Genomic DNA, 27,945 nt, shown 5'->3' with positions numbered 1-27,945 from the left:
AACTCCCGATGCAGCTTTCTGTTGCTTAACACGTACTAAATAAAAGTGCTTTTCCGAGTGTTCTTCACTAGTGCAAATTAAACACGCCTACAAAAAAGTTTTTTTTAATCTTGAATATGTGTCAATGCATATATCACGGTCTCCGGCGTTCACAGTCACCAATAATGCATCACTGAAGCAACAACCCATCTTTCAACGAGGGAACCTGTATGCCTGAAATAATGATCTGGTGCGTGTTGGCATCGGGTGAGACTGTCGGCGTGGCCTCCGTTTTATCGATGACATCACGTTTCAGTCGTGCAGCTAATAACGCATTTTCCACTACGTACAGAAATAAGTTCGAAAGTCAGTGGGACAATAACAGTAATAGGAAGTACAAGGACGAGGAATTTATGTTTATCTAATGTTAGAAAATAAAGGGCTAACAAAACGGAAGAGAACACGCTGAGTGTGCATATAGCCACTGTTGCGTAATTTGGGTGTTGAAGAGTGCGAACACGCTTTGCAAGAGCACTAGAGATATTGCGCATCCAGAAGTTTAATAATTTGATGTTTTTCTCAAATCATGTTCCAGGCATGCAATTTTCGCTTCGCTTAAATAGGTGCAACACGCAAGGAACAGTTCAACGGCATACAACAGGGTACTGCAGCTACTGTAAAGAATGAGGAACAATCATTGTATATGTATTATGTCCTTTTAATGATTATTTATTTAACAAGAAAAGTTTCCCAAACGAAGTCGAATACAATTGACGAAATAGAAGACATTACCCGAAAAGAAGAAGTCAGGAAATTTTTATTCAAGATCGTATTCTTGAATTCACGTAAGCAAAAGTGAATGGAAGCATAAAAAGTACAAAATATGTCGCGCAACTTCCTTTTTTGCCAAATGACAATTTGAACAAATTTTAGGAATTTTCGCAATGGCCGACAAGTGAGGGAAGTGCTAAAAATAACTAGGTGTGCATAAATACTTACCCCGCAAAGAGTACAGACAGAAAAATATCAACTTGCCGTCTCAATGTCTGTAGCCCGTAAATAAAAGAGTCGCAGCAATTCTGATATATAGCTTTTTCAATGAGCACTGAAAAGAACCTTCCGCCATGTCGTTCTGTTCGAGAATGAATGAGGCGTGAACAACCTCCAAGTCTCGTGTACACGTTACTAATTGGCACTTAGTATCCTGGCTGCTGTCCACCGGCCTTGCAAACCAAGGTTGTACCAAGCGAACTGCGTTACTGGTGCTGCCTGTGTCTCAGTGTCCCCTCCACCGAGTGATTTCCAAAAGAGAGCGGTATCACCGGCGTTCTGTATTTAGCTCTTTTCCTTTTTCTTCTTTTCCTTCTTTTCCTTTTTCTTCTTTTCCTTTTTCTCTTTCTTTTTTCCTGTTAATGTCTCTTTAATTTTTTTCAACAAACCCCTCCGCTCTCGAATCAGTCTGGTTTCCCTTTTCATCCGTTGCAACTGTAGCCGAGCAGCCGGAAACTGGCATAATCCGTTGCAGCAGCTGGACTCCTGAATGAGGAAGAAAAAAATTGAGAACAGTTAAAGTAATGCTTGCTTAACCAAGCTTGGCTCCTTCATGTTCTGAACAGCTTCCTTGAACTATTACTTAAGTACTGCTTGATTGCAGTGTTTTAACTGTTTTTATGAATCTCTGTTTTCCAATTCTATTTCTCTGATCACTACCCAAACTATATTAAACTTGCATTCCCTTTATTTTCATATTGCTTGTATTTGTGCAAGCCGACTTTTGGTCCATCCCAGAGGGCAAGTATGTTCAATGTTTACAGAAGGAACGACACTACACTGCACAGACGCGGAGAAATAATGTGGGTGTGTAAAAAAAAATCATACGATAATCTACTCTAGGTAGGTTTTATTTTAGCAACCGAATTAGGTATCTTTGTATTTATCTCCACATATGCATCTAGCACGGCATCCCATAACGAGTCATATAAGCAAAAGCGCCCATTAAGTCAACATAGCGCTCGTACAATGGCAATTGTATGACTTAGAAATCTGAAACTGTTCAAAAAGCTCGCATTGTAATTAATTGTGCACAATCGAACCCAATAAAGGTAAATTGCGTACCTGGAATGGTGGTGATGCTCTTCCTGAAATCTGAAAAATTAATGAGTATTATACTCAGTATAACGTGAAATAATTGTACATGTTTCACGATGTATTGAAAAAAAAAACATCGCACAACATATTAGCACTCGCAGCCTCGAATAACGTGACGTTATTTATTGAAGGAGGCACTGCATTTTTGTACGTCAACTTTTTATGTCACTGTTCTTCGTACAATAAGAAATCTTTCTGCGAATTATGAGTTCATTTGGTGGTACATAGCATTTATTGGATTTTTCTTTTCCAGTTCTGAATAGGGCAGTTTGGAGGCTCGCGCGTATTCGTAGCTACTGACGAAATAAACAACCATCTGCTCCTCGCGTCTTCTCCTGTACAGCGTACGCTGTTTTTATTACCTACAGGTGCATCACTTGTTCATTTGACACGAATCGCAAACAGTTTTTTTTTGCTAAGAACAGACACCCTGCAGGCTTAGAAGGGTACTCCTGTTACTCAGAGGGCAACCGGCAGTGACAAGCCGCTGCCAACACCACGGCCTATTCTCATCTTTAGCATGTGCTGCACGTACCATTGCTCCGTCGGGAAACAGTTGTCTGCACTATAATTGTCTTAGAGGCCCTCATAATTGATTGTTGCTACTGCTGTATGGAATCTGACTTTACGAATACGACTTTACAAACACAATTCATGGCTCGTGTTTGTGATGTCTGTTAATTAAGGTTGTGCGCTATAGTATTCAGAAACAAACTGGCTCCGACAAAGCGTTCCTACACACTCAGTGCTCGCTTTATTGGAAAGCCTGTATGTGTACAGCAGAGCACTGCCGGAATCTGCACGCTTGATCTGGAAGAGCTTCTCATGTATATTAAGCACAAGCAAAGCCTCTATGGTACCCAGACAGGATTCTTTCTTTCTTTTCTTTGGCAAAGTTTAATGCAAGCGTTCATATTCCTGAAGACTTGTCTGACAATGATCGGCAGATTGTTTTGTTGGCGTTTACGGCACGACAGCCGGCCCGATTGCATACCACTTTCGCTTATCGGTAGTGTCGGCGTCGTTCGAGGCGTAACTGACATACTGGCACATCAGTAACGCTGAGTGCCGACGAAAAGGCCGATAGCTGGAGCGAACGTAGAGTTAACATCAGTGTTTTGCTCCCTTAAAGTACAGCGCGGTCACACGAGGCGATCGCACCAGAACTTGGCTGTGGCCGCGAGGACTTGGGAACAATAATAATTTGTGACGCCTGTTTAAATGCTGCATCAGCTTAGCCAGATGGTATGCGCACTGAAGAAGATACGCTGATTACTCAACTTTCTCTGTGTCGTTAAGCACCTTCTTCCCATTGTCTGTTGCTTCAACTAGGTAAATATGACCCATACAACACGATGAATTTCATTGAACTTCCATTTTGTGTCCTTTCGGTTTCATTTCAAAAGGCAAAACTTGCACGCTTGAAAACGTGCTCGCCACTTTCATTTTCGTTGAGAAAAAGTTGCTGCGTGTCATATCTCTGCGCAAAAAGAATTTCATACAAACTTCCCACCCATCATAACGCTAATGTGTCGCAGCCCCACGCATACTTCAATAAGTTTCTGTTGGGGGGAGACGACGACGAAGTGATTCTTGTAAAGACCACTGTTCCTTCGCGCTGCAGTATTTAGTTTTTTTCCGTGCTTTACTGGGAGACGCCGCTCCCTTTGCCACGGCAATGGAAGTGGAGTCGGCAGAACGCCGACGCGACGTGGCTACTGTAGTATAGTGTCGCCCCCTGTCAGATCTCTGTGTTATCGTACATGTATGTTTTATAGTTGTTTAGCTAGATGGCGCACTCCCCTTCTGTCATGTGACGAGTTTGGGCCAACCTGGAGGTGTCATAGTTGCGCGTAGGTCCGCCATCTTGCCTGGGAAGCAACCAAGTCTATGCGGCGAAGCCGCACTCCGTTTTTGCAGGCGACATGTCTAGCGTATCGTCGATCGACCGTGGGCGCTTTTGCATCGCTTGTGCATCGCTTTTCCGCCAAATCGCAAACAAAGCGCATCGAAACAGCTGACTTGATTAGATTGTGAAGAAAAAGGCGCTGCCCTTTTTTAGCGCGCGGCGTAAGATGCAGCGCGTATATTGGTTCTTCTTTGGAGTTGCATTCACCTGTGCTCTTTCTCCGCCCTAATAACGTATGGGCACTCGCGTATCTAATAATAATAATAATATTTGGGGTTTTACGTGCCAAAACCACTTTCTGATTATGAGGCACGCCGTAGTGGAGGACTCCGGAAATTTTGACCACCTGGGGTTCTTTAACGTGCACCTAAATCTAAGCACACGGGTGTTTTCGCATTTTGCCCCCATCGAAATGCGGCCGCCGTGGCCGGGATTCGATCCCGCGACCTCGTGCTCAGCAGCCCAACACCATAGCCACTGAGCAACCACGGCGGGTATCGCGTATCTAGAACAGATTGTGTATTCTATATACGCCGATCAGATGTAGCATTCGTGAACCGCGACGGTAACGATTAGATCGCACCGAATAAACTTAGGGAATATGGTGATGTTATTTCATAGATTCCGCAAATCCTACAAAATTTTCGTGCGAAAAAGCTGCTTCACAAAGTAGTATAAGGTTCGAAATAAGATAGCGTATTAAAAACTGGACAAACTTTAGTAATTGAGGTAAACAGATACTTTAATAACTTTCCTTCGCTTGAATACTGCTTGGCACTCAGATTTTGTTTCAACAGAGATAAATACGCTACTAAGAGCAGTGCAGTGCTCTTTTAGCATGTAAACAGTAACAAAAAGCACCGAGCCGCAACTACCTCTTTTTTTTTTGCAATAAAATCACAATGCGAATTTCAGAGAAAAAAACAAACACTAGTATATGCGCGTGCAAATATTTTGATATAGTGAGCTTTATCAAGTGGTGCTCTTTTACTAAGGGAACTGTACTAAATATAATGAGGCTCATACTTGCTTATGTGCCATAGCTCTCAACATGTAGCCAGTCTAAAATATTACTGGTCAATCAATGACCAAAGATTGATATTTCGACTCTGGTACCCCATTAGATCTTGTGTAGGAACATATCCATCTACCAGCAAGCAATGGATATCAGCTACACCTGCAAGTGTGATTTCATTATGTGCCTTTTCACTGCAGGGATTCCAAAAGTAGCCTTCTGTGGGAGTGTAGCGAAAGTTTTTCTCACAGGATTGACATAGCTACATTATAGGGAATAATTCAAAACACAGTCAGGCCCTTACCGTATGTTAAATGACGACATTCATTCCTCTTGCATCCTGGTTCACATAAGCTGTAGTAGATTAAATATCTTTACTTAGTAGTAACCTCTTTGATATTCAGAAACAACCCAAGCAGTGCATAATCATGAAAATGTGAGCTGGCTTTTTTACGACACTTCTGTGAAAGCAGTGTGGTGCATCACATGCAGAAAACTGGTAATTCCAGCTAAATCTCCTGTATAACTCTACGTGCTTCCATTATTTAAAAATATGCAGACTTGCAGTAGCTTTTAATATTCCAGCTGTGAATTTTTTTAGCACAGCCCAAAAAGCACGTAGCTGTTAGTCAAGCAATTTCATCTCATACACACTTGACGCAATAGGCAGTTGGCTGAAAATTTGTTTGTTCAGGTGTCTTTACCTGAACACCCTTCACTAGTTTTACAAAGGAAGAAAAACAATTACTGCAGTAAGGTGTCACGAGGCAGGCCGACGAAACAAACGTGAGATGCGCTGCGCACGTTGCGTTGTTGCTACGCAGCTAGCACGCACGTGGACAGCGAACGGCAAGATCAGGCAAGATCAAGGCAGGATTGGATTTGAATTTGACTGGCGGCAACTTGTGTCAATCCAGTTCGCTGCAGCGGCGGCGTCGGGAAATACAAAAATTGGCCCGAACATCTGCTTCTCCGCAATGCACGGTTGCTTGGCTACCACGTGATGACGTTCTGCCAATAGAGGCGCTAGCGGCGTGATAAAACAGACGCGCAACTCTGCTACCTGCGGTAGCACATACAGTAACTCTACTGTCATGTGACGAGTTTGGGCCAACCTGGAGGTGTCATCTGGCGTGTGAAGCCTTTATTAGTAATAAACGGCCGCGGGTCGGCTGAGTCTTCGTTCCGGTTTTCATCGGGAGCAGTTAGCTCTGTGTCTCCTTTACTGCGCCGGCGCTAGCCGCGCGTTCGCCCGGTCGGGGCCCCCCGCTTGCCTGCCGCTGCCGACACAACATCTTTTGGCGACGAGGATGGGATTCCAGCAGCGGTTCCGACCGAAGCCCCGGGAAACCAACGAGCTTCGTAAGTGAAGCGTCCTTTACGTATCGGCACGGCCTGCAAACGCCGCCGACGCACTTGGCGTCGTGAGGCTTCCGAGCCTAGGCCTTCTCGCCCCCTTTGTTCTTCCTTGCCCATTCCTGCGGCGAGCTCCGGCTTGCCTCCTGCACGGTCTCCTGCACGCTACCTGGCATGGCTTTTACGGCGAACCTTCCCGTTTTTCTTGAAGTGCCCGGCCCACCGTTCATTCCATGGTATCGCTGGAAAAAAATTTTTCAGGCCCACCTCGAAGCGGCCGGCGGTGGCGACTGGACGGACGCGCGACGAGCGTCCGCGCTCGTCAGCGCTCTCGGGCGTGAGGGACAACGGAAGTACTTTGCAGACGAGGAGCAGGAAGCAGCAAGGCAGTTAACCAGCGCAGCGTCAGCTTCAAGCGAAGCAGCAAGGCAGTCGACCGGCGCAGCGTCAACGTCAAGTGATGCGGTCCCGCCAGCGTCAGAGTTCCCGAGACTCTTGCAGCAGCTTGACCGGCTGTTCGCCGCGTCAACAAATGTCCTGGCGGAAAGGCACGGATTCACCAGTCGAAAGCAGTTCGAGGGAGAAGGATTCCTGGAATTCGTGACCGCATTGAAGGAGAAGGCGGTACAGTGCAACTTCGGCACAACCTATGACGAGCGCGTCCGAGACCAAATCATACATGGGGTAGCGAACGTCAGCGTTCGCGAAAAGTTGCTGGCTCATGGCGAAACCCTGTCCCTGGACAAGGCAGAAGAAATTGACGCTCGTTAGAAGCCCTGCATCGAGCGAACCGCGCGTTCGACTCGGAGAAAATACAAAGAGTCGAGGCAGCTCAACTTGGCGCTCCGTCGACGAGCCAAGATGGCCGACGTAGTCCGGGAGGCCATGACGATGGCCGACTTCTTTCGGGGAGCCGCCAAGATGGCCGACGTAGTCCGGGAGGCCATGAAGATGGCCGACTTCTTTCGGGGAGCCGCGAAGATGGCCGACGTAGTCCGGGAGGCCATGAAGATGGCCGACTTCTTCCGAGGAGCCGCCAAGATGGCCGACGTCTTCCAAGAGGCCGCCCAGATGATCGACATTTTCCGCGAGGCTCCTCCGGGACCCGCAATGAAGCACAGGATGCGAAAAAGGACCCTAATTTCGACCGTAGTTCATGCGACCGGTGTGGCAGCACGAAGCATATTGCAACGTACAGGAATTGCCCCGCAAGGAGCCGGCGGTGCAACGCCTGCCACACGTTGGGCCATTTTGCATCAGTATGCCGAAAAACGCGTACTGTTCAGCACGTCTCTTCCGCAGGACAGCCGTCCGCATCTGTCTTGACGGTGAGCACTTTGGACGCTAAAAGGGATTTACAAGTCCCGGCCGTGGTTAACGACGTCACCATGCGGCTGCTCGTGGACACAGGAGCGTCTGTCGGATTGAGGACGGCCGAGGATTTTGGAAAGCACTTTGGTCGACAGCACAGACTGTCAAAAACAGCAGTGGACTTGAGGAATTTCTCCAAGCAACGCATCGACATTCAAGGCCTTTTCCAAGCCACTGTCAAGTTTCTTCAAAGGTCGTGCTCAGTCACGTTCCATGTAACGTATACAGGAACATCACTGCTGGGTCTTGACGCCATCCAGCACTTCGGGATACAAATCGACGGTACGTCGCTGACATGCTGCCTGGCTACGCTTCCTCCAGCACAGAGCCCCACAGGTGTGCCACCGGGGTTTGATCACCTCTTCAGTGGCGAGTTGGGACTCGTCAAAAACTTCGTGCACCGAATACATCAGCGGCAAGGTATGAAACCAGTATCTTCAAAGTTGCGCAGACTACCCCTGGCTCTCCGTGACCAGGTGACAAATGAACTGCGACGTCTCGAGGACTGCTGCGTCATCGAGCGCGTCGAGGCTTCTGAATGGGTGTCTCCACTCGTCATGGTGCGCAAAAAGGATGGAGCCATCCGGCTCTGTGTTGATCTCCGGGAACCGAATAAGGCAATTGTCATTGATGGGTATACTTTGCCGCACGTAGAAGAGTTATTGCAAATGTTTCATGGTGCCACATATTTTTCTAAGCTGGATCTAGCATCTGCTTACCACCAGCTGTTACTGGAAGAAGGTAGTAGAGATCTCACTACATTCATAACTCATGAAGGCTTATTCAGGTTCAAGCGTGTCTGTTTTGGCTTGGCATCCGCGCCAGCAGTGTTTCAGAAAATGATGTCACAAATCTTGCAGAATTGTAAGAATGTTGTCTGTTACCTTGATGACATTTTGGTATGGGGTCGGACGAAACCTGAGCATGATGCTAATTTAAGAGAAGTCTTGCTTTGCATTTCAAACAGTGGTATGAAACTGAATGAAAAATGTGTCTTCTCTGTGAGAGAACTGACTTTTCTGGGCCATAAAATTTCAGCTGAAGGCATTTCGCCTACAGAAAGCAAGGTAAAAGCAATCCTTCTTAGGATTAGCTGGTTACTATGCAAAGTTCATTGATCATTATGCAGAACTTGTAGAACCGCTTCGCCTCATGCTCAGGCAAGGGCAAAATTTTGCTTGGTCTGATGATGCACAACGTAGCTTCAATCAGTTGAAAGCTCGTCTTACATGTTCCCCTGTCATTAAGATTTTCAACCCTGAATTGCCTGTGGTAGTCACGACTGATGCATCTGATGTTGGTGTTGGTGCTGTGTTACAGCAACCGTATGGTTCTAAGCTAGAAACTGTAGCTTTTGCATCTAGAACTTTGTCTGTAGCTGAACGAAAGTATTCTGTAGGAGAGCGTGAAGCGCTAGCATGTCTGTTCGCATGTGAAAAATGGCATGTTTACCTCTGGGGTAGACTGTTCACTCTTCGAACTGACCATCAAGCAGTAGTTGCATTACTGTCCGCTGGCGACTCAGGTCGTCGACCTCTTCGCATTTCAAGATGGTCAGCCAGGCTCCTGTATTACAACTTTCAGATTGAATATTGCAAAGGATCAGAAAACCTAGTCGCTGATGCCTTGTCTAGACTTCCAGTAAAGGATTCGCAGAATGAAGTTCAGGAGGAAGAAATAGTATCCTTAGTCACATCAGTCGTTGACAAGGAAACAGTGCAACTTGCAACGAGTACAGATGAGACGCTTCAGAAGGTCAGTAAACGCCTAGCAGAAGGTTGGCCTTCTAAGAAAAACATAGACAATGCTTTAATAGCTTACTTTCATGTAAATGAAGAATTGTCCTTTGTAGACGGATTACTCATGCATGGTGATCGTGTGGTAATACCCAGTGTCCTAATACCTACATTTCTACAGCTGGCACATGAAAATCATCAGGGCATAGTACGTACTAAGCAGCTTCTTCGTGAACGCTATTTGTGGCCCCAGATGGATAGCACTGTTGAACAGTATGTAAATCATTGTCATGTATGTAAGCTGGCAGACAAGTCTGCAAAGCCTGATGTAGCTCCATTGCAACCAGTCGAATGGCCGAACGGGCCTTGGTAGAAATTGGGAATGGACATCATTGGCCCATTAAACACGTCCTACCCTAGGTATCTAGTCACCCTTGTTGATTACTACTCAAAGTGGCCAGAAGTACTTGATACTAATTCCATCTCCACAGATGATGTCATTAAGCTTCTTGATTGGGCTTTCAGCCGTGAAGGGTTGCCAGACTCTATAGTTACAGACAATGGCCCACAGTTTGTCTCAAAACAATTCCAAGATTACCTAAAGGAAAAAGGAATCGCTCATTTTTTCTCCTCCAGCTATTATCCTCAGGGAAATGGTCAAATAGAAAGGTTCAACCGAGTCATTAGGGAGCACCTGCAGGTAGCCAGGCTTGAAGGCCGAGATGCTTCGAAAAGCATTGCAGAATTCTTGGGTTCTTATAGGATTACACCACATGCTACAACGGGTCTCTCCCCAGCTTTCCTACTTCATGGTCGTCAACCTCGTTCAAAGATAGATATTAGCAACTTCAGGTTGCATAAGCACATAACGGTTCAGGACAGTTTTCTTCCACAAGTTCTGCGAGAGAGTCTCGCAGAAACAGCGGCAAACTAAACAGTATGTAGACAAACGTAGAGGTGCTCAGGCAACTCGTATCAAGGTGGGAGACACCGTCAAAGTAAAACTTGCCAAGAATGGATTTTTTAAGTACAGTATGCCTCGTACAGTTAAGGCCCAGGTAGGACTATCCTCTTTTGTACTCAGTGATGGGAAGACGTGGAATGCGTCTAAGTTAACCACAATAGTAGATAATTCAAAACATAGTACATTGTCCACAACTGATAAAGATTTTTTGTACTCGTATTCAAACCTGGATAGTCATTCCGATGACTCGTCTGGCGTGACATCGTCCTTTCATAGGCATCATTTAAGTAGTGCATCTGAATGTATCGCTTCCGAGTCTACACAGTCAGCAATCGTTTCTGATTCCGTGGGGGAATCGGTAGCATCCCCGGACTTGTTGGGACTTCGAGAGGAGCTTCCTGGGCAACCCTCTCCAGCTTTGAGTGACAACCACATTCAATTTTCCAACCAGGGGGAGGGAAATAGTAGTGGGACGACTGGGTCTTTAAAGTCGACCGAAACGCGTCGCAACCCCCAAAGTTCTTCTGAGGTATATGGCTGTGACCCGATGCGGTACAAATAAATAAGAAAATTGGCGCAGTTAAGATGACTGCACAGTGCTTCAAACGCGGATCACCGCGCAATGCAACACATGCAGTGGGAGAACGAAATGTGTCACTGTAAGAGAAGTGTTTTCGTCGTAACACGGAAGTTTGAACCGACATCGACAAAAATATTGCTACGGAACAGCCGCCACAGTGAGGCTGCACTGAGGAGGAAGAAGACGACGTGAGCCCGTTTGATATAGCGTCGCCATTTTGGCCTTCCGTTAGCTTCCCTGTAAATATATTGTATATAGTATTGGGCTCCAGCTACACGTAACATTAATTTGGTGGAGGTGGACGTTCCCCGTACCCGTCATGGAGCTTCGCAGCGGTCGCAACGGCCACAGTGCAACTTCGGCTCCGGCCGGCGGCACTTCATCTACGCAACCGTCTCCGCCTGCAGCCCCGACCTACGTCGCCGTCTCCCCCATCGTGATCCTGGTGTTTTCAACGGAGTCGGCAGTCCTGATGTTGACGACTGGCTCCGCTTATACGAACGTGTCAGCGCCAGTCACAGGTGGGATCCGACCATTATGCTTGCGAACGTTCTTTTGTACCTCGACGGAGCTCCATTTGCATGGTTCCAGACTCACGAAGAGGAGATCTCGAGCTGGGATCTCTTCAAAGAGAAGCTCCGCGACCTCTTCGGCAATCCGTTCGGTCGCCAAGTCAATGCCAAGAAAGCCCTTGCTACTCGTGTACAGACGTCGACCGAGTCCTACGTGTCGTACATTCTAGACGTCTTGGCCCTTTGTGCCAAGGCTGACCCAACCATGTCTGAGGACGATAAGGTTAATCACGTCCTCAAGAGCATTGCTTTGAATTCTTCAATTACTGGTGCCTTCAATTTACCTTCAATTTACTGGTGTTTACGAACGTCACCAGCATCGATGCGATCCTCATGGAGTGCCGCCGTCTCGAGCATGCTAAAATCCGCCGGGTATCCCAGCACATCACGGAACTTCCCAACACAGCTGCTACGTCATCCTGTGATGACCTCTTCCACCAGCCGTCACGATGTGACAACTTGACCCGCATCATTCGTCGTGAGGTCGAAGCGGCACAACCGGCGGCCCCTTCATTCACGTCACCTGATCTTTCTCCGGTGACAATCTCCTTGATCCAGGCCGTCGTCCGTAAAGACTTGTCCAACGTCGGCCTGCAATCTATTCGTTCCATACGCTCGGAACCTCTTTCTCCACGCACGTCCCCACCGCGTTCTTCTTACTCCTCTTAAGGACAGCGCAACCCCTCCGAATGGCGAACCGTGGACGACAAGCCGATCTGTTTTAACTGCCGACACATTGGACGTGTCGCTCGCCGCTGCCGCAGCCGCTGGACTTCTCCGATACGCTATTCTCCTGATTACCACCCTCGCCCCTCTAGCGCGTCCCTTTCCTTCGCACCTTCTATGCCCGCTCCATCATCTGACCCTGCGACACCTTTGACACGACCCCGCTACTCCCGTTCGCCTTCTCCCTGCCGTCGTCAATCTCGTTCGCCCCCGTCACGCCGTGCTCCTTCTCCGACCTACTCACCGCACCCCCGACTGGAAAACTAGAGAGTGCAGCTTCTGGAGGTGAAGCTGCAAAGACCGACATTTGCTCAAAATCCTCGCTTCACCTTACCCACGAACAAGAATCTTTTGGACGTTCTCGTCGACAATGTTCCTGTGTGCGCGTTGATTGACACCGGGGCGCATGTGTCCATTATGAGTGCTGCTCTTCGCCGTCGGCTCAAGAAAGTTCTGACGCCCGCCCCGAACCGATTTGTACAAGTCACCGACGGAGGGACTGTTGCTATTGTTGGCATGTGCTCTGCCCCACTCACCATTGCTGAGAGGCACACCGTCGTTCTCTTCACTGTCATCGAGCATTGCCCTCACGAACTCATTCTCGGTCTGGATTTCCTTGCCAATCATTCGGCCCTCATTGACTGTTCGGCCGGCTCACTTCGCCTTGACTTGCCTCTTCTTGCCCACCCTGTGGACCCGCCTCCAAGCCGTTTGAGCTGCATGGATTTTATTCGCCTACCGCCTCAATCTGTGACGTACGTCGACTTGTTGTCCTCACCAGCTGTACCTGACGGTAATTACGCGGTCGTACCTATTCCGGCAGTTATACTTACACATGGCGTTACCGTGCCGCACACTGCGCTGACAATTACTGGATTCCGCACCTGCCTTCCCCTTGTCAATTTCACACTAACCGCGCAAGTTCTGCCTCAGGGATTTCATTGGCTATAATTAGCGCTTTGCAGGATGATGAGATCGAGCCATTCACAGTGGAAGATCGTCACAGCTCAGCCCACACCATGACGTCATCGCACGGTACTGACGTCGACATTGAGAAGATGGTTTCCTCTGACCTTATACCTGTTCAAGCTGTAGCCCGTTGCCGCGTTCTTGACGGCTATTGCGACATTTTTTACTTTGAAAATCGACCCTTAGGTCAAACGTCCGTCGTGACCCATCGCATAAACACTGGCGATGCGAACCCTATTCACCGACGTCCATATCGTGTTTCTGCGTCCGAACGAGCTGTTACCCAACAGGAAGTCGAAAAGATGATTGCAAAGGACATTATCGAGCCTTCCTGTAGTCCCTGGGCTTCTCCCGTCGTACTTGTCAAAAAGAAGGATGGAACGTGGCGTTTTTGTGTAGATTATCGCCACCTGAACAAAATCACAAAAAAGGACGCCTACCCTTTGCCACGTATTGATGACGCTCTAGACTGCTTTTACGGTGCCACCTATTTTTCTTCTATCGACTTACGGTCCGGCTACTGGCAGATATCCGTCGACGACATGGACCGAGAGAAGACTGCATTTATTACCCCTGACGGCCTCTTTCAGTTCAAGGTGATGCCTTTCGGTCTCTGTAACGCGCCCGCCACCTTCGAACGAATAATGGACTCTTTGCTTCAGGGCTTCGAGTGGTCCACCTGTTTGTGCTATCTGGACGACGTCATCGTTTATTCGCACACATTCGACACGCATTTAGACCGTCTTTGAGCGATTTTTGACGTGTTCCGTCGCGCCGTTCTCCAGTTGAATTCGTCAAAATGTCACTTCGCTCTCCGCCAAATCACCGTCCTTGGACACCTCGTGGACGCCAGAGGTGTGCGACCTGATCCGGACAAAATTCGCGCCGTTACGAACTTTCCTGTTCCGAAGTCTACCAAGGACGTTCGTAGTTTTGTAGGGCTGTGCTCTTATTTCAGACGGTTTGTGAAGGATTTTGCGACTATCGCACGTCCTCTTACCGACCTCTTGAAGAAAGACGCCCCATTTTATTGGAGACCTAACCATGCCGCATCTTTTTCGCAGCTCACTACTCTCCTTACCACGCCTCCGATTCTGGCCCACTTTGACCCGTCTGCCTCAACGGAAGTTCGAACTGATGCCAGTGGTCACGGTATAGGAGCAGTGTTAGCACAACGCCAGCATGGACTTGATCGCGTTATAGCCTATGCCAGCCGACTTCTATAACCCGCTGAGCGCAATTATTCAATCACAGAGCGCGAGTGCCTCGCTCTTGTGTGGCCTGTTGCGAACTTTCGTCCATACTTGTACGGACGCCCCTTCTGTGCCATCACTGATCACCACGCGCTCTGCTGGCTATCTTCGCTCAAGGACCCCACGGGACGACTCGCTCGCTGGGCGTTACGCCTGCAAGAATATACCTTCTCCGTGGTATATAAGACGGGACGCTTGCACCACGATGCCGATTGTTTGTCTCGCTACCCCGTCGACGTCCTCGCCCGTCCTCTTACAGACCTCTTGAAGAAAGACGCCATCGCGTGTGTTTTCTCTGTGTCCCAGTTGCTTGAAATCGGCAACGAGCAAAGCCGTGATCCTTCATTACGAGCCCTCATCGACCATCTGGAGTAAACGCCTGGCGACGCCTCTCTCCTGATGTTTCTCCTTAAGGAGGGGACATTATATCGCCGCAATCTCGATCCGCACGGCCTTGACCTTCTGCTCGTAATTCCATCACACCTGCGTTCGACTGTCCTCCAACAACTTCACGACGCTCCCTTGGCTGGACACTTGGGCGTCTCGCGCACATACGACCGTGTACGCCGTCGATTCTTTTGGCCGGGTCTCGCCCGCTCCGCGCGGTGCTACGTTGCCGCTTGTGAGCCCTGTCAGCGCCGGAAAAAGCCCTCCACACCTCCAGCTTGATGTCTCCAGCCGATCGACATCCCACCGGACCCCTTTTTCCGTGTTGGTCTAGACCTTCTTGGACCGTTTCCTCTCTCGGGCTCCGGAAATAAATGGGTCGCCGTCGCTACTGATTATGCTACGCGGTACGCAATCACCAGAGCCCTTCCGACAAGTTGTGCTACTGACGTTGCTGACTTTCTGCTCTATGACATCATTTTAGTGCACGGTGCTCCGCGCCAATTACTCACTGACCGTGGCCTCAGCTTTCTCTCGGCAGTCGTCAAGGACATGCTCCGCTCCTGCTCGACAAAGCACAAGTTCAGCACGTCCTACCACCCATAGACCAACGGCCTCACGGAGCGCCTCAACCGGACCATCACCGACATGCTTTCAAAGTACGTTGGGACCGACCACCACGACTGGGATCTTCACTTACCATATGTGACGTTCGCGTATAATTCATCTCGTCACGACACCGCCGGCTATTCACCATTATATCCCCTACATGGTCGAGAACTGGCGTTGCCCTTGGACACTTTGTTGCCCTCGGCCACACGTTCAACCACTGAATACGCCCGCGACGCGATCGCACACGCCGACCACGCGCGCCAACTCGCCCGCACCCATTTCGAGGCCTCACAGGAGCATCAGAGACGCCTCTATGATTGCCACTATCGCGACGTGCGCTTTACTCCGGGTTCTCTGGTGTTTCTCTGGTCACCCATTCGACGTGTGGGCCTTTCCGAAAAGCTGCTGTCGCGCTACACTGGCCCATACCGTGTGGTGCGACAAGTGACCGATGTCACGTATGAAGTCATCCCCGCCGACCTGTCATCGTCATCGTACGCTGCAAGTGACATCGTTCACGTGGCGAGACTAAAGCCATACCAGACACCTTTCACCGCTGATGTGTAGATTAAGCACCGGGACGGTTCTTCTACTGCCGGGGGTGATGCTACGGAACAGCCGCCACAGTGAGGCTGCACTGAGGAGGAAGAAGACGACGTGGGCCCGCTTGATATAGCGTCGCCATTATGGCCTTCCGTTAGCTTCCCTGTAAATAAATTGTATATGGTATTGGGCTCCAGCTACACGTAACAATACGTCAATGTCGAATAGACGGACTTCGAACACCTTTGCTCCGCCGAACGGTTGCGAGCTCTCAACTGCACCGTGCGGTCCCAGCGTAAATCGAAATTTCTTATCAGTTGCGCCTGCCGCACACCGCCCATGCACTGCACGGGTGCGGTTAGGCTTGCGTCGAATGAAAAGCGTAAATCAACCTTAACACAGTGTGTTATATTCATGCTACTTAATGTGGAACGGCAGAGGAAAAGCGTGTGCAGTAGTTGGTCGCGAAATAGTGATCTGCGTATAAAGGAATGTAATGTATCTGTGTGGCCAAGTTCATAGACAGCTGATACACAAGGACTGCCTGTGTTGTGGGCCCCTAGCTATGCACGGCTTTCCTAGAGGATAAAAAAAATTCATCCGCGAGCGTTGTATCCAAAGAAAAGACTTCCATCCCCGAAATGGCGGCAAGAGGGAGTACCGCCTGTTACACGGTGACAAAGGAGCAGCGCCGCTTACTGGCATACGGTAAGTTTCTCGCACGTTATCAACACCCATTCACTCCAACTCACACTGAAACTTAGGCCCGATCTATCGGCGATGTACCAGGAATAAGTGAACGGGCGTACTCTTGAATCAATGCGGCGAAGCAAGGGTGACGGCGACTATACCCACAGCACATGAAAGTTTGAAGCTGGACGTTTCGTGACGGTCCACTGGGCAACCGAATGACAAGCGATATACATTTGTTCTACAGACTATTACAACATAGTGAAAACGTACCTTTGAAACATTGTGCTTAGCACAAACAAATCTATCACAACTGAGTCCACCCACGAGCGAATAGGCAGAAGATACGGAATCAGAGAGTGAGCGCACCCAGGAACATTACCGAGTCAAAAACATGACAAGCCAACACTGCTTCAAAGTGATTAGATAATAAAGAGCGCAGGCTATAGAATAGTGACCCTGAAAAAATTCAGAAGCAGAAAGTTCTGATAGCTTGGAGTAGATTCCCAGCCTTGTTTCTATTACATGCACTGTATAAGCAGCTCGCACCCTTTGGACAAGGTGTAATCAGCTCCGAAAGCGCTTACACCTTCTCCATAGCAGCGACCAAAGCTTCGTGTCGTCAGCCTTGCTACCGTCTACAATATCCGTCGAAACAAAGCTGCAAAGGAGTGCTGAGCCGCACTGGTGTCATGCCCATCCATATTAAGCACCGAGGCAACGCAGGTAGCTGGGGCAAGCAATGGACTCGCCACTACGTGATAAAACATTGCAGTATCCACGGAATTGCCGTGAAAAGGGTCAAAACTGTCGAAATGAATCTGCAGTGAAGTATTCCTGATATTACAGAATAGGGTGCAAATACAGATTGTTGCCAGGCGGCATCGATCCGCGTAGGTAGAACTACATCCTGTTTCGTTTGTATGTCCCATCATGCGGTACATACGAGCTGAAAAGCGTAAAATATAATTCCTGTTGAACACTACTGGCGTATAGGCTCCAGAACGATGAATAACAATTACACCACTCAGGAGGCGCTACTTACCTTACATGGTGTACCGTCAGCTTCTTTTCGCACAAAAATCCGGGCGTGCGCGTTGTAGGGTGATATTAGCAGACACGGAAAAGTACACGGTGTCACAACCGACGTCTGAAACGAAAGCGAGAAGTTAACCGGCGAAAGAGTAAACAGAAGAAGGTTAGATGATTTAGGCACATGAAATGTTTGCTCGTCATAACGTTTGACACTATAGCACGGATAATGCCCACTAGTATTGAAACCATTTAAACATACATACGTAGGATTCGGTTACATGATTTGCAGTATAAGATCAGAGCACAATATTGCTTTCGCACGAGGAATTCGGCTACAGATTTGATGGGCAATCACCTACACTATCGCAATTGATTTTTGAGAGATGTAGACTGCACTTAACAAACAAATTAATTAATTAATTAATTAATACCTATTCATAATTAATTAAATAATTAAATAAATAACTAATTAGTTAACTAATTAAAATTTAATTCTTTGGCATGCCTTAAAGCGCCGAGGCACTGTACATGGGAACAGGTTACATAGTATCAGAAAGAGTTACAACAGAATGAACTTGGTACGTTATACAATACTAGAGGGAAATCATCAACAAAAGATAATACTGAACAAGCAGCAGGTATCACAACACGAATGGCAAAAAAAATAAGAAAAGGAAGGAAGGGGAAGAGAATACACCAAGTAATCACACATGATAACCACAGTGAAGGTTGGTAGAAGAACAACTGCAAACAAAATTGGCAAAACCAATGTCACGTTCCATGGTAATGCGTTTATCAATAAATCAATATAGCGACACAACGTAACGCCACCGTCGAAACGAGTTATGAATAAAGCGTTTACTGAAGCGGGGCTCCCCGTTTTCGCTTCCCTAAGAACACACGGCGCCATTTAGCGGCGCCGGCACGTGGCCTCCGAAATGAATGGCGTGTCGGTGCCGGCGAACGTTGAGGAACGCGTCATGCGGCAGCCGGGCTCCCCTCTCGAGTTTATTTCTGTATACGTTGTGCCATCCAGTGGCGCTGCCTAGAAGTCTGCGCGTAGCTTCCGAGACGAGAGCACGGTCAACCGGTGTGAGCGAACTCAAACAATCGTTCCTTCGCTTGCCGCGCATGCAGTGGCACATACTCAGTGATCCAAGCTGGCGACAAACTCATTGAAGAGCTGAAGACCGAGTGCATTCACGGCACTGCTCGCCAGAATGTTGGCGGGGAACACGTTCACTGAAAAGTGGCACACAGACAGAGCATTTGTGGTGAAGCCTGATAAAGTGTAGGGTTGCGGTCCACGAGGAACCCGTGTAGCGTGGATTTGATTGCGCCCAGCAATGTGTATGTAGATTCCGCCCAGGCTCTCTTGTAAGGCGAAAGTCTTAGGCGGCTCATGGGAAGAAAATTTGACCGTCCGGCGTTATGGCACCAAATTTAAATGGCCTCGAAATTGGGGGTTGAGCCCTCTACCATTGTTGGGAGTCGAACCCACAACCTTTGGTGCTAATTAAGGCACAGTAAATAAGATAGAGTTAGCGCACTCGAATCCTTGACCTTTGGTGAGAGCCGCACCCATCACTTGTGGTGTTATTTGAGGCAAAGTAATTATGGCACAGCTAATTAGGATGGAGTTAAGTAAAGCACGTGTACCCATGAACTTTAATGGGAGTTGAACCCACTACCTCTGGCGTTAATTAGAGCGAAGTTATTTAGGGCACGGGTAATTAGAATATAGTTAAGACACTCGAACCCACCATTTGGTGGGAATCAAACCGTCGACCTTGGGTGAGAGTCAAATCCACTTGGAGATATGGGCGAACGCGCGATATCTCCAAGTTGGATTCTAAATCACATCATGAAGGTCGAGTGTCTAATCCATGACCTTTAGTGGTAGTCGAACCCACGACCTTTTGTATTATTTGAAGCGATGTTGAATAAGGCACTCGAACCCACGACATAACATGCAGATATGGGCAAACCGACCATATCTCCAAATTGAATTCCAATTGACATAGTGCAGGTCGAGAGTCGAATCTACTACCTATGACGAAAATTAAGGCGAAGTTATTTAGGGCACAGCTAATTAAGATAGCTTTAATTAAGGCACTTGAGCCCACAACCTTTGGTGGGAGAAAACAGGTAATAGGAAGTAGCGCATCAGAATGAAATGTCAGGTAGTGCAATGAATGCCTCGTGAGCGCGCAGGCGAACGCCTACGTTCGCTTTAGCGTATGCTAAAACGACTCAACTTTTTGCCATTGGAGAGCAGCACATCCCCAGAAGCACAAGCCTAGTTTCCCAGGTTCGCGTCAAAGATGTTCAGTGAGGAGCGGTGGATGCTTACTGGCACATACCCAGTGCTCCAAGTCGGCGTCAAAGCGTTTCCTTGAAGAGCGGCACACATCCAGTACCACATCTACAGAGCCCTATGTCGGCGTGAAGGAGTTCGTTCAAGAGTGCAACATATGTACACATTGCCTCAGTGATCCAAGTTGTTCACATGGTTGGTTTCGAATCCTTTTCCCGCAGCACAGCATCGTGATGCTCTACCTATTTGACCATGGACCACGCAGTGCACTAGGTAGGCGGGAAAACGGTTAGAGACGCAGTTACATAAAAAAGTAGCGCACGGACAGTGCGTGAAGCATCCGAAGAATGCTAAAGCAGTACAAGAGAGTGATCAGAAATTGGCAATATCGATGGAAAGGCGGTTCTAGTCATTGAATGTGTGCGGTATGAAAGAATAGAGAAAAAGATCCCAGGACACCTGGGCACTTTTTATGAGTAGTGCATGCTAAAGCAATAATGTCCATTTGAACGTCACTGAGTGGTCCGTCCAGTAACGAACGCCTCGCGGGCAAGCGAGCGCGTTGAGACACTTAGCTGATTTAGCCCAGTGGGTAGGAAGTCCACATTGTGAGCGTGAGGTCATATGTTCGAAATCCACTACTGCCAACGTTTTTCCTTTTGAATTCTGTGTTTATACATTTCTTGATAGCGATTACCGAGGCGAAGTTAGAACGCAGGCGAGAGCTTGCGCGGCCTAGGGACGTGCGGACAACACAGGCTTCCGAGAGCGAGGGCGACGTGGCGTCCTGGCGATGCCCTCTTTTCTCACGCAACACCTGGTGCGGCCAGCACACCATACACCCCAGCTCTCAAAATATTTGCGTAATATACAACAGCATAGAGCTACCTGCAATCACGCTCACGTGGTGTACAAAGAGAGAAATACGGCACCAGAGAGACTTGTAAGGCTGGTTATTAATGCATTATCATTCCCAGGGTGCTTGACGCACCCTTCAGGTGCTAGCTATCTATGTATTCACGTTTGTATGTAATAGTTTTTCCGCCTACGTGGGTCACTGGGTTGTACGTGGTAGGATAATGATGGCGATGATGATTTACGGGCATCCCCTTTCTAACACGGCCGCGTCAAATAGTGGCTTAGCCGGCTTGGCTTAATCGGATATGCTGTACATATTTTTCGTTCTATCATTTTCATACACATCTCCATAATCGTCTTTGCTCAAAACTTCTGTACCTACCTTGTATCGCTTCATATGCCTCTAACGGATATGCTCGCATCGATTTCGTCCTGGATTCTTTCCACGAATACTCTAAGCGTCTTTTGTTTATCCATACTGCTGACTGGTTGATGCTTCCGTCCACTTCCAATCCAAGAGCTTCTGGAAGCTGTACGTTATCTGCGGGTCTCACTAGGTCAATCCATCCGCATTCCATTAGTATGCGCTGAGTAGTCTACGGATTTTGCTGCTGCATACATATGCTTCATCTTGTTGCGAATATTTGATATGGTATGCTTCCGTCCTTGGGCAAACCAGTTCGAGGGTCAAATAGCAAGGCACTGCCCTTTGTGTTATCGTGCAGATTTGCGCCTTCTAATTTCTTCCTATTCTCGAAAATCTTCATGTTTTTTTGTTTGAGTTATTTCCATTCAATTCTCTGTGTCTGTTCCTATCACTTTCTTTCTGCTGACTCCTGGCTTTCTGCTGTACTTTCGATTACCCTGTACTTGGCTACCAACTTTCTTGACCTCTTCCTCCATTCTGTGTCATCGCTTTTCAGGTGCAGATACGTGTGTACTTTAGCCACCCATTTATAAACTTTGTTCCAGGTCCTTGCGCATTTGTTCAAAACTAATTTTGCTCTGCGCTTCTCCGAGCCCCAACCCATGTCACCATACACTGCCTCATTTCTGGTTTTGATGTGGGCTCCCGAAGTGAACCAGCGGTATCTTTCGTTAACTTATAATCCCGACAAAATATCCGATTTGAAGCACAGAATGGCGTTTGCGAAGGTTAGCTCTGGCACCATTACTCCTTTCAAGATTGCACGCACCGCCTCACAATTATGGTGGCCCCAAAGTGCTCTGTTTCGTTATTTCTGTATTACCCTTCTGCTTTATTTCCAGATTATCTTGGTGAGTTCTTGAGCAAGTCTTTCCTTCATTTATGTATACGCTGATATTTTAATATTACTTGACTATGGGTATGACTTGCTGTTGAATTTACACCACGTGATTACTCGTCTCTTAGATAAAGATTATCATTCTCGATTTCTCTGTGCTAAACTCAAGAACTAGATTTGTCGCTGCGTTGTCACAGATATTCGAAAGTGCCTGTAGATGTCTTGTATTGCCAGCTAGTAGCAGTATGTCGTCCGCGTACATCGGTCCAGCGGCCTTCTGTTGCACCATTTGTTCATTACGCATGTAGCATAAATCAAACCGTAATTCACTGTTTTGTAGTCGTCTTTCTATGCTGTCAACAGAAAGCGTGAACTACAACGAAGACAGAGGACATCCTCGCTACAGTCCTTGGTGAATTTCCACCATTTCATTACATTTTCAGTCTTCCCATACAATTTGTACTCGGCTGTCTCCGTACATATCCCTCAGCAGCTCCACAAAATCGTCATCTATGACTTCGTGGTTCAGAATACCCCTTAAGAATTGCTTTTGCACGTTGTGGTAGGCTCCTTTAATATCTAGAAATGGTATCCATAAAGGTATATTCTGTGCTACTGAAATCTCTATGCACCGTGTTAGTGCTATCCCCTCAGCGTCTGCCTAGTCTGAACCGATTTTGTAGTACATCATTTTTTCCCACCCACTTCCACAGTTGTAATTTTTCGGCTTGCATTGCCAGTCTACAATTATATATCACCGACGTTACCGTAACTGGCCTGAACGAGCTCGTCTTATCCTGATCACCTTTGCCTCTGTAGATGAGGTCCATCTTGCTCTCATGCCATTCAGCTGAAATTTTCTTTTAATCACTTTGTTTATGTGATTAGTCAGCAGTGCCTTGATCTTTGAACAGAGGTTCTTGGTTAAGTCTAATATGTAACTGTTAGTAATGTATGTATAAAACTGGGTAAGCGTAATGGGTAGTGCAATCGGGCTGCCGAGGTGAGGGAACAGGTTTGGAAATCAACCATTGGACCAACTTGAGTCATTCTGCATGTGTTAATGCGTAGTTATTCGCCGCTCTTTAACGGACCTATTTTACGCCGATATGGGTCATTGTAGAGATGAGGGACGGGGAAGGCGCCGCTGTTCAATGAAGCTCTTTGACGCCGACATGGAGCTCTGGGCAGGCGCCACTCGGTCTGTGCTGGTCTTCAATGAGCCTCTTGAGTGCCAACTTGGGGGAATGGACATGTGCCGGTCGGTGTGTGCCGCTCTTCAATGCACGCCTTTGACGCCAGCTTGGGTAACTAGGTGTGTGACACTAGGAATGTGTCTCGCTCTACAATGACGAAAAGAACCCTGAAATTTCACTGATACTGAGAGAAATCGACCCCATGACACAAGGGTTCCTGTGGCACGGATTCAACCCGACCCTTTAGCACGCTAGGGAACGACCGAACTGGCTATGAACCACTTTTAAATGAAAGGAAGCGTGAACGAGGAGCTCGGTTGCCGCATGATGCGTTTCTAATCGTTGCCACACAGCGACATGCCATGCGTGTCGGAGGCCACGCAAGAAATACATGCCTGCGGGCATGTATTTCTAAGATGTCTTGTATGAGATATTGATCAAGATAGCTGTAGCATCAGTCACGGTCAGCAAAATCAGGGTATGGTTCGCATAGAATGCCACGCTTTAAAATATAGGATATGTTTTCACAAGTCTTGTTGGGCGTAAAAAAATAAAGGACATAAAAACATAACTGCATTTACTGCCTCCAACTATTTGTCAGACCTTTTCATTCCGGAAGCTGTCGCACCTAGAATTATTGAGCGCGTCTCTGCGCACAAGTCAGTGCCGCTTCCCTCGCCTCCAAGCCACCTCCGCCTCGTACTTAAACTCATTTTATTCTGTTTCATCAGCCGAGCAATCGCACAAACTCAGTCATCAGTGTAGTCTTGCAAGTCTACACGGGCTATTTTTTTTTACACATCACCGTCAGTGATCACCAGCGACTAGAAGAAAATGTAACCTCGCATTCTTGAACTCGTCATTCCACCTTAACAGGGTAAACAGATAGCAACGCACCCCCCCCCTCCCCCACAAGTGTTTACCGCTTGTCAGTGACACGCCTCGGCGATTCCTGCGTTTAAATTATGCACTCAGTTGCTTTCAGCATCTACTAGGTCGTAAGGGAGCATTGGTGCGTCTTTCAATGAATTCCTCATTGTAGCAATCACCGACGACTAATATTCAAGCACAGTTTCTTCTACTGTAAAGGGTAGCCACTACGCTCTGTGCAATAGATTGGACAAAGAAGTTTGAGTCGAAGTCAGTTGGTGAATGCGTTTATCAGGCACGCTAAGTCCCATAATTCTATGATACATCACCGACAATTTCAGAAAAAAAAAAGATATTACGAAGTCATAGCCTCTTGCGCCAGTCATGCTTTGCGAGAAAAAGCGTCTTCTCGATTTGTTCGTGGAAGTTGCGAAAAGCCTGGGGCTTGCTCTTCTTCTAGTGCTGTTATGCATGCAACATATATTTAAGTGCGTAATATTGATGCCCAACTCAAAGCTGGTACAAAGACAAACCTATGATATCTATTAGAAAGAGTCGGCGTCAGTTAAGATGTCCATAATTTTGCTGTGTTTGAGTAGTACGCCGCGAATTGGCTGTTAGAGAACTGTTTCGGAAAGGTAGTAAACGAACTAATAGGATTTTATCATTCGCATATGAAAGGTAAGCTCGAGTCAACGACTGTGCGGACGCAGTGCAAACTCCTGCGTGCGCGAGATATAAACCGATATTTGTGGCCAAGTAAGTGAGTGTCATGCCAACTTTAGTTTTCTGAATGTTGCTGCGAAAGGCTCCATTAAATTGCACTGTTATATCAAATTATCTCGATGAACCGCTGCATAGATTTGCATGAATGTAAACCTATGGAAATGGCAATTTATGCTAGTGTTTACTGAGAATTTCACTTTCGAGGAAGAGGCGAAATGATTCTTAACTTTCTTAACTCTGTAACATAACGACGCAATGAATTTTTTTTACGCGGAAAGGTTTTGTATATAATTTCTCGTGTTTCTGTTTTGGCAAAATACAAAGCAAAAATTTTAACATGTCACTTGATCTACCATATGGTATGGGCGCCTGAAAAGATGAACATTAGGTTGCGGTGTTACTTGTTACTCTGTTCAGACATTTTCTGTAGTGCAGTTTTCCTGTTAAATCACAATATTATTTCTCACTCGCTAACGTCAAGCACATGAATTTTGTTATACCACGGTATTAACGTTTCGAAATATCATTGTCTGATAAGAGGGAGGCCGAGGTGGAGAGCTCTGGATTAAATCAGGCCACTTGTGGTTGTTTAATGTGCCCGTAAGTCTAAGGGCACCGGATATTTGAAAAGCAGTTTCACGCACTGAGGGAAAAGCCACATCTTGTGATATATTATCGCTATAATGTTAAGGGCTGTGACAGGCGCAGTAAATATACACTCACTATTGATAGCGGAGCCAAGCGTTGGCAATACCACTCGTCTGTCACCCAGGCTTTCAATTTGGGCAGTGCTGAAACAATGACATAGAAAATATACAGCGGTTAACATTGAAAAATTTCAATAAATTAGAATCTGAACGGTGCTGTGTATTTGTCTTGACTTCCTGGCTAACATATTGCAAGGTGATTCAAACTTAGCTGTATTAATTGAGTATTTAAGCAGTACTATTGAGTTATAGGGTGCTTAGGTAAAACTTAGCTTTGTTATGTAGAACAACCATTGCCCAGTAGTCGTACGGAATAAGAGTTGTTCGGCAGCGATACGTTTTAGTCTGGTGTGATAATTAAAAAGAAGAAAGAAGAAGAACCTGTTGAGGACATAACAGTTCCGTCACACAGAAATGCTAACCTTATTGGTGTCTAAAAAAGGCGAAATGTTTGTTCTGGCTCTTTTCATATGGAGCGAATAAATTACAGAATAATGAATTTACCGTACGTGCACTCTTTTTGAGCAAGATGGAATCGGTACAGGACAACCCCCCCAGGACCCTCAAAAACTATCTCGAGCTTTGCCGAAAGACTTAGCAGAAGAGCGTCTTTTCAACCCGTTGCAAATATAATCCAAGCCCTACGCAGGACATGGAAACACCCAAATCGTACGGTGCGTAAGCGCCTTACTGTAAAGAACGTATGGTAGATTGTGCTCTTCATGTTCATAACAGCGGAATAAATGCTGCTAAAAGACTTTCAATTTAACGCGGGCCTGGCCCTCTACGCATTTGCATAACATGCCAACAAGTGCTACAGTAACGTGCAAAACGACTGTTTCTCGGTCACTGGAAACAACACGGTTTCCCATGATGCATCTCTATGATCGTTTCAGTTTATATAATATGACATCCGTGCGACAGAAGTGGTCGTACTTACCGACGACAGCGAGAACGAATGCTAAAATGTAGTTTAAGGACCCCATAGCTGGCGCCCCGTGGTTTAAGAGCAGGAAGCCAGCGTTGGGATCTCGTGCCGACTTCCTTCTCGTCACGCGCGTCAGTATAAGAACTGCCAGATGCAGCCTGCGCCTTAAACACGCTCAAATGCCCTCTGGGCTCCTTTGCATCACGTCTATTGTTTCGCGCGATTGACAGAAGCGTTTAATACGAGCAGGCAGGTAGGCCTGTTGAATTGTTTCGATTTTGATCCGCTGCAAGGACGACCTGCCTCTTTAGAAAAGTGTTGCCTTGGATTTCGAGCTCCACGACGCGCGTACGCTTGTTTGGGAGATGTAGGCCTACCATTAAACTGTCCGCTCTCCATGCCGCTGTTATTTGGATTAGGAAAATACGTCCACATCACGAAGCGAATGCCTGCGGTAGTCTTATGCCCGATCCTCAGTCTCTCAGCGGACAGGAACACAAAATTAACGAGAATGTTTTTGCTGAGGCGGAAAGGCAGGTAATGCAGACGCGAGCCGGTAGGAGTGCGCACTACATTACAGCCACCATGAGTTGTGTAAGCAGCGTCATGGGACGAAGTTTTCTGTGCTCACGGCATTGCTTCTTTTCAGTCTCCGTCACCGTTATCGTACGTTATGCGATGGCGGGTGCGCTTAAGTTCAGCTTTCTGTTGGTAATGCTTCTTTTTATATGAAACCTTTTAGGTCAATTGGTAGAGCATCGCGCGCGAAATGCGAAGGTTATGGGATCGTTCCCCACCTGCGGCAAGTTGTTTTTTCATCCACTTTCATTTCCAATATTTTATCGCTTCTTTATTCCATTTATTAAGCACAAGTATTTTCCCCTATGTTATCCTTGGTGTCAGTGTTTATTGGCTTCTTATGATATGACTGATCAAGATCGGGCCCCTCGGTTAACCCCCCCTTTTCTGTTTGGATGGATAGTTGGGCGTGTACGTTGGTGAAGCATGATCTGAAGTGAAGGCGCGACAACGACGGTGGACGAAGAGGGAACACACACACACAGGGCGCCACTTCCAACAATGTTTTATGAGGAAAAAACGCCACTATTCTGCACAGGTAGGGCAATCACAGTTTCCGAGTGCGAATTCGCGTTCAGGTAAAGCAGTTCTTTGCGTGATAGTGATATTCATTCAACACTTACGCACTTATCACCTGCCTCAATGATCATTTTG

General features: G+C 47.2%; 1 protein-coding gene across 1 annotated transcript; it reads right to left on the bottom strand.

Annotated features, from left to right (window-relative positions):
- Positions 1-778: 778 nt before the first annotated feature.
- Positions 779-26,892, bottom strand: LOC142576516 (uncharacterized). Its single transcript, XM_075686667.1, has 5 exons — positions 26,725-26,892; positions 25,801-25,868; positions 17,856-17,960; positions 2,095-2,124; positions 779-1,515 (listed from the first exon to the last, which is right to left on the bottom strand). The coding sequence occupies exons 1-5, from the start codon at positions 26,768-26,770 to the stop codon at positions 1,315-1,317; spliced, it is 450 nt and encodes a 149-aa protein (XP_075542782.1). The 5' UTR covers positions 26,771-26,892; the 3' UTR covers positions 779-1,314.
- Between the last annotated feature and the right edge of the window lie 1,053 nt (positions 26,893-27,945).

This window comes from Dermacentor variabilis, chromosome 3 (assembly GCF_050947875.1).
Source record: "Dermacentor variabilis isolate Ectoservices chromosome 3, ASM5094787v1, whole genome shotgun sequence".
NCBI classification, from domain to species: domain Eukaryota; kingdom Metazoa; phylum Arthropoda; class Arachnida; order Ixodida; family Ixodidae; genus Dermacentor; species Dermacentor variabilis.
Note: the sequence above shows the minus strand (reverse complement) of the source record. Positions and strands in the feature narration are given on the sequence as shown.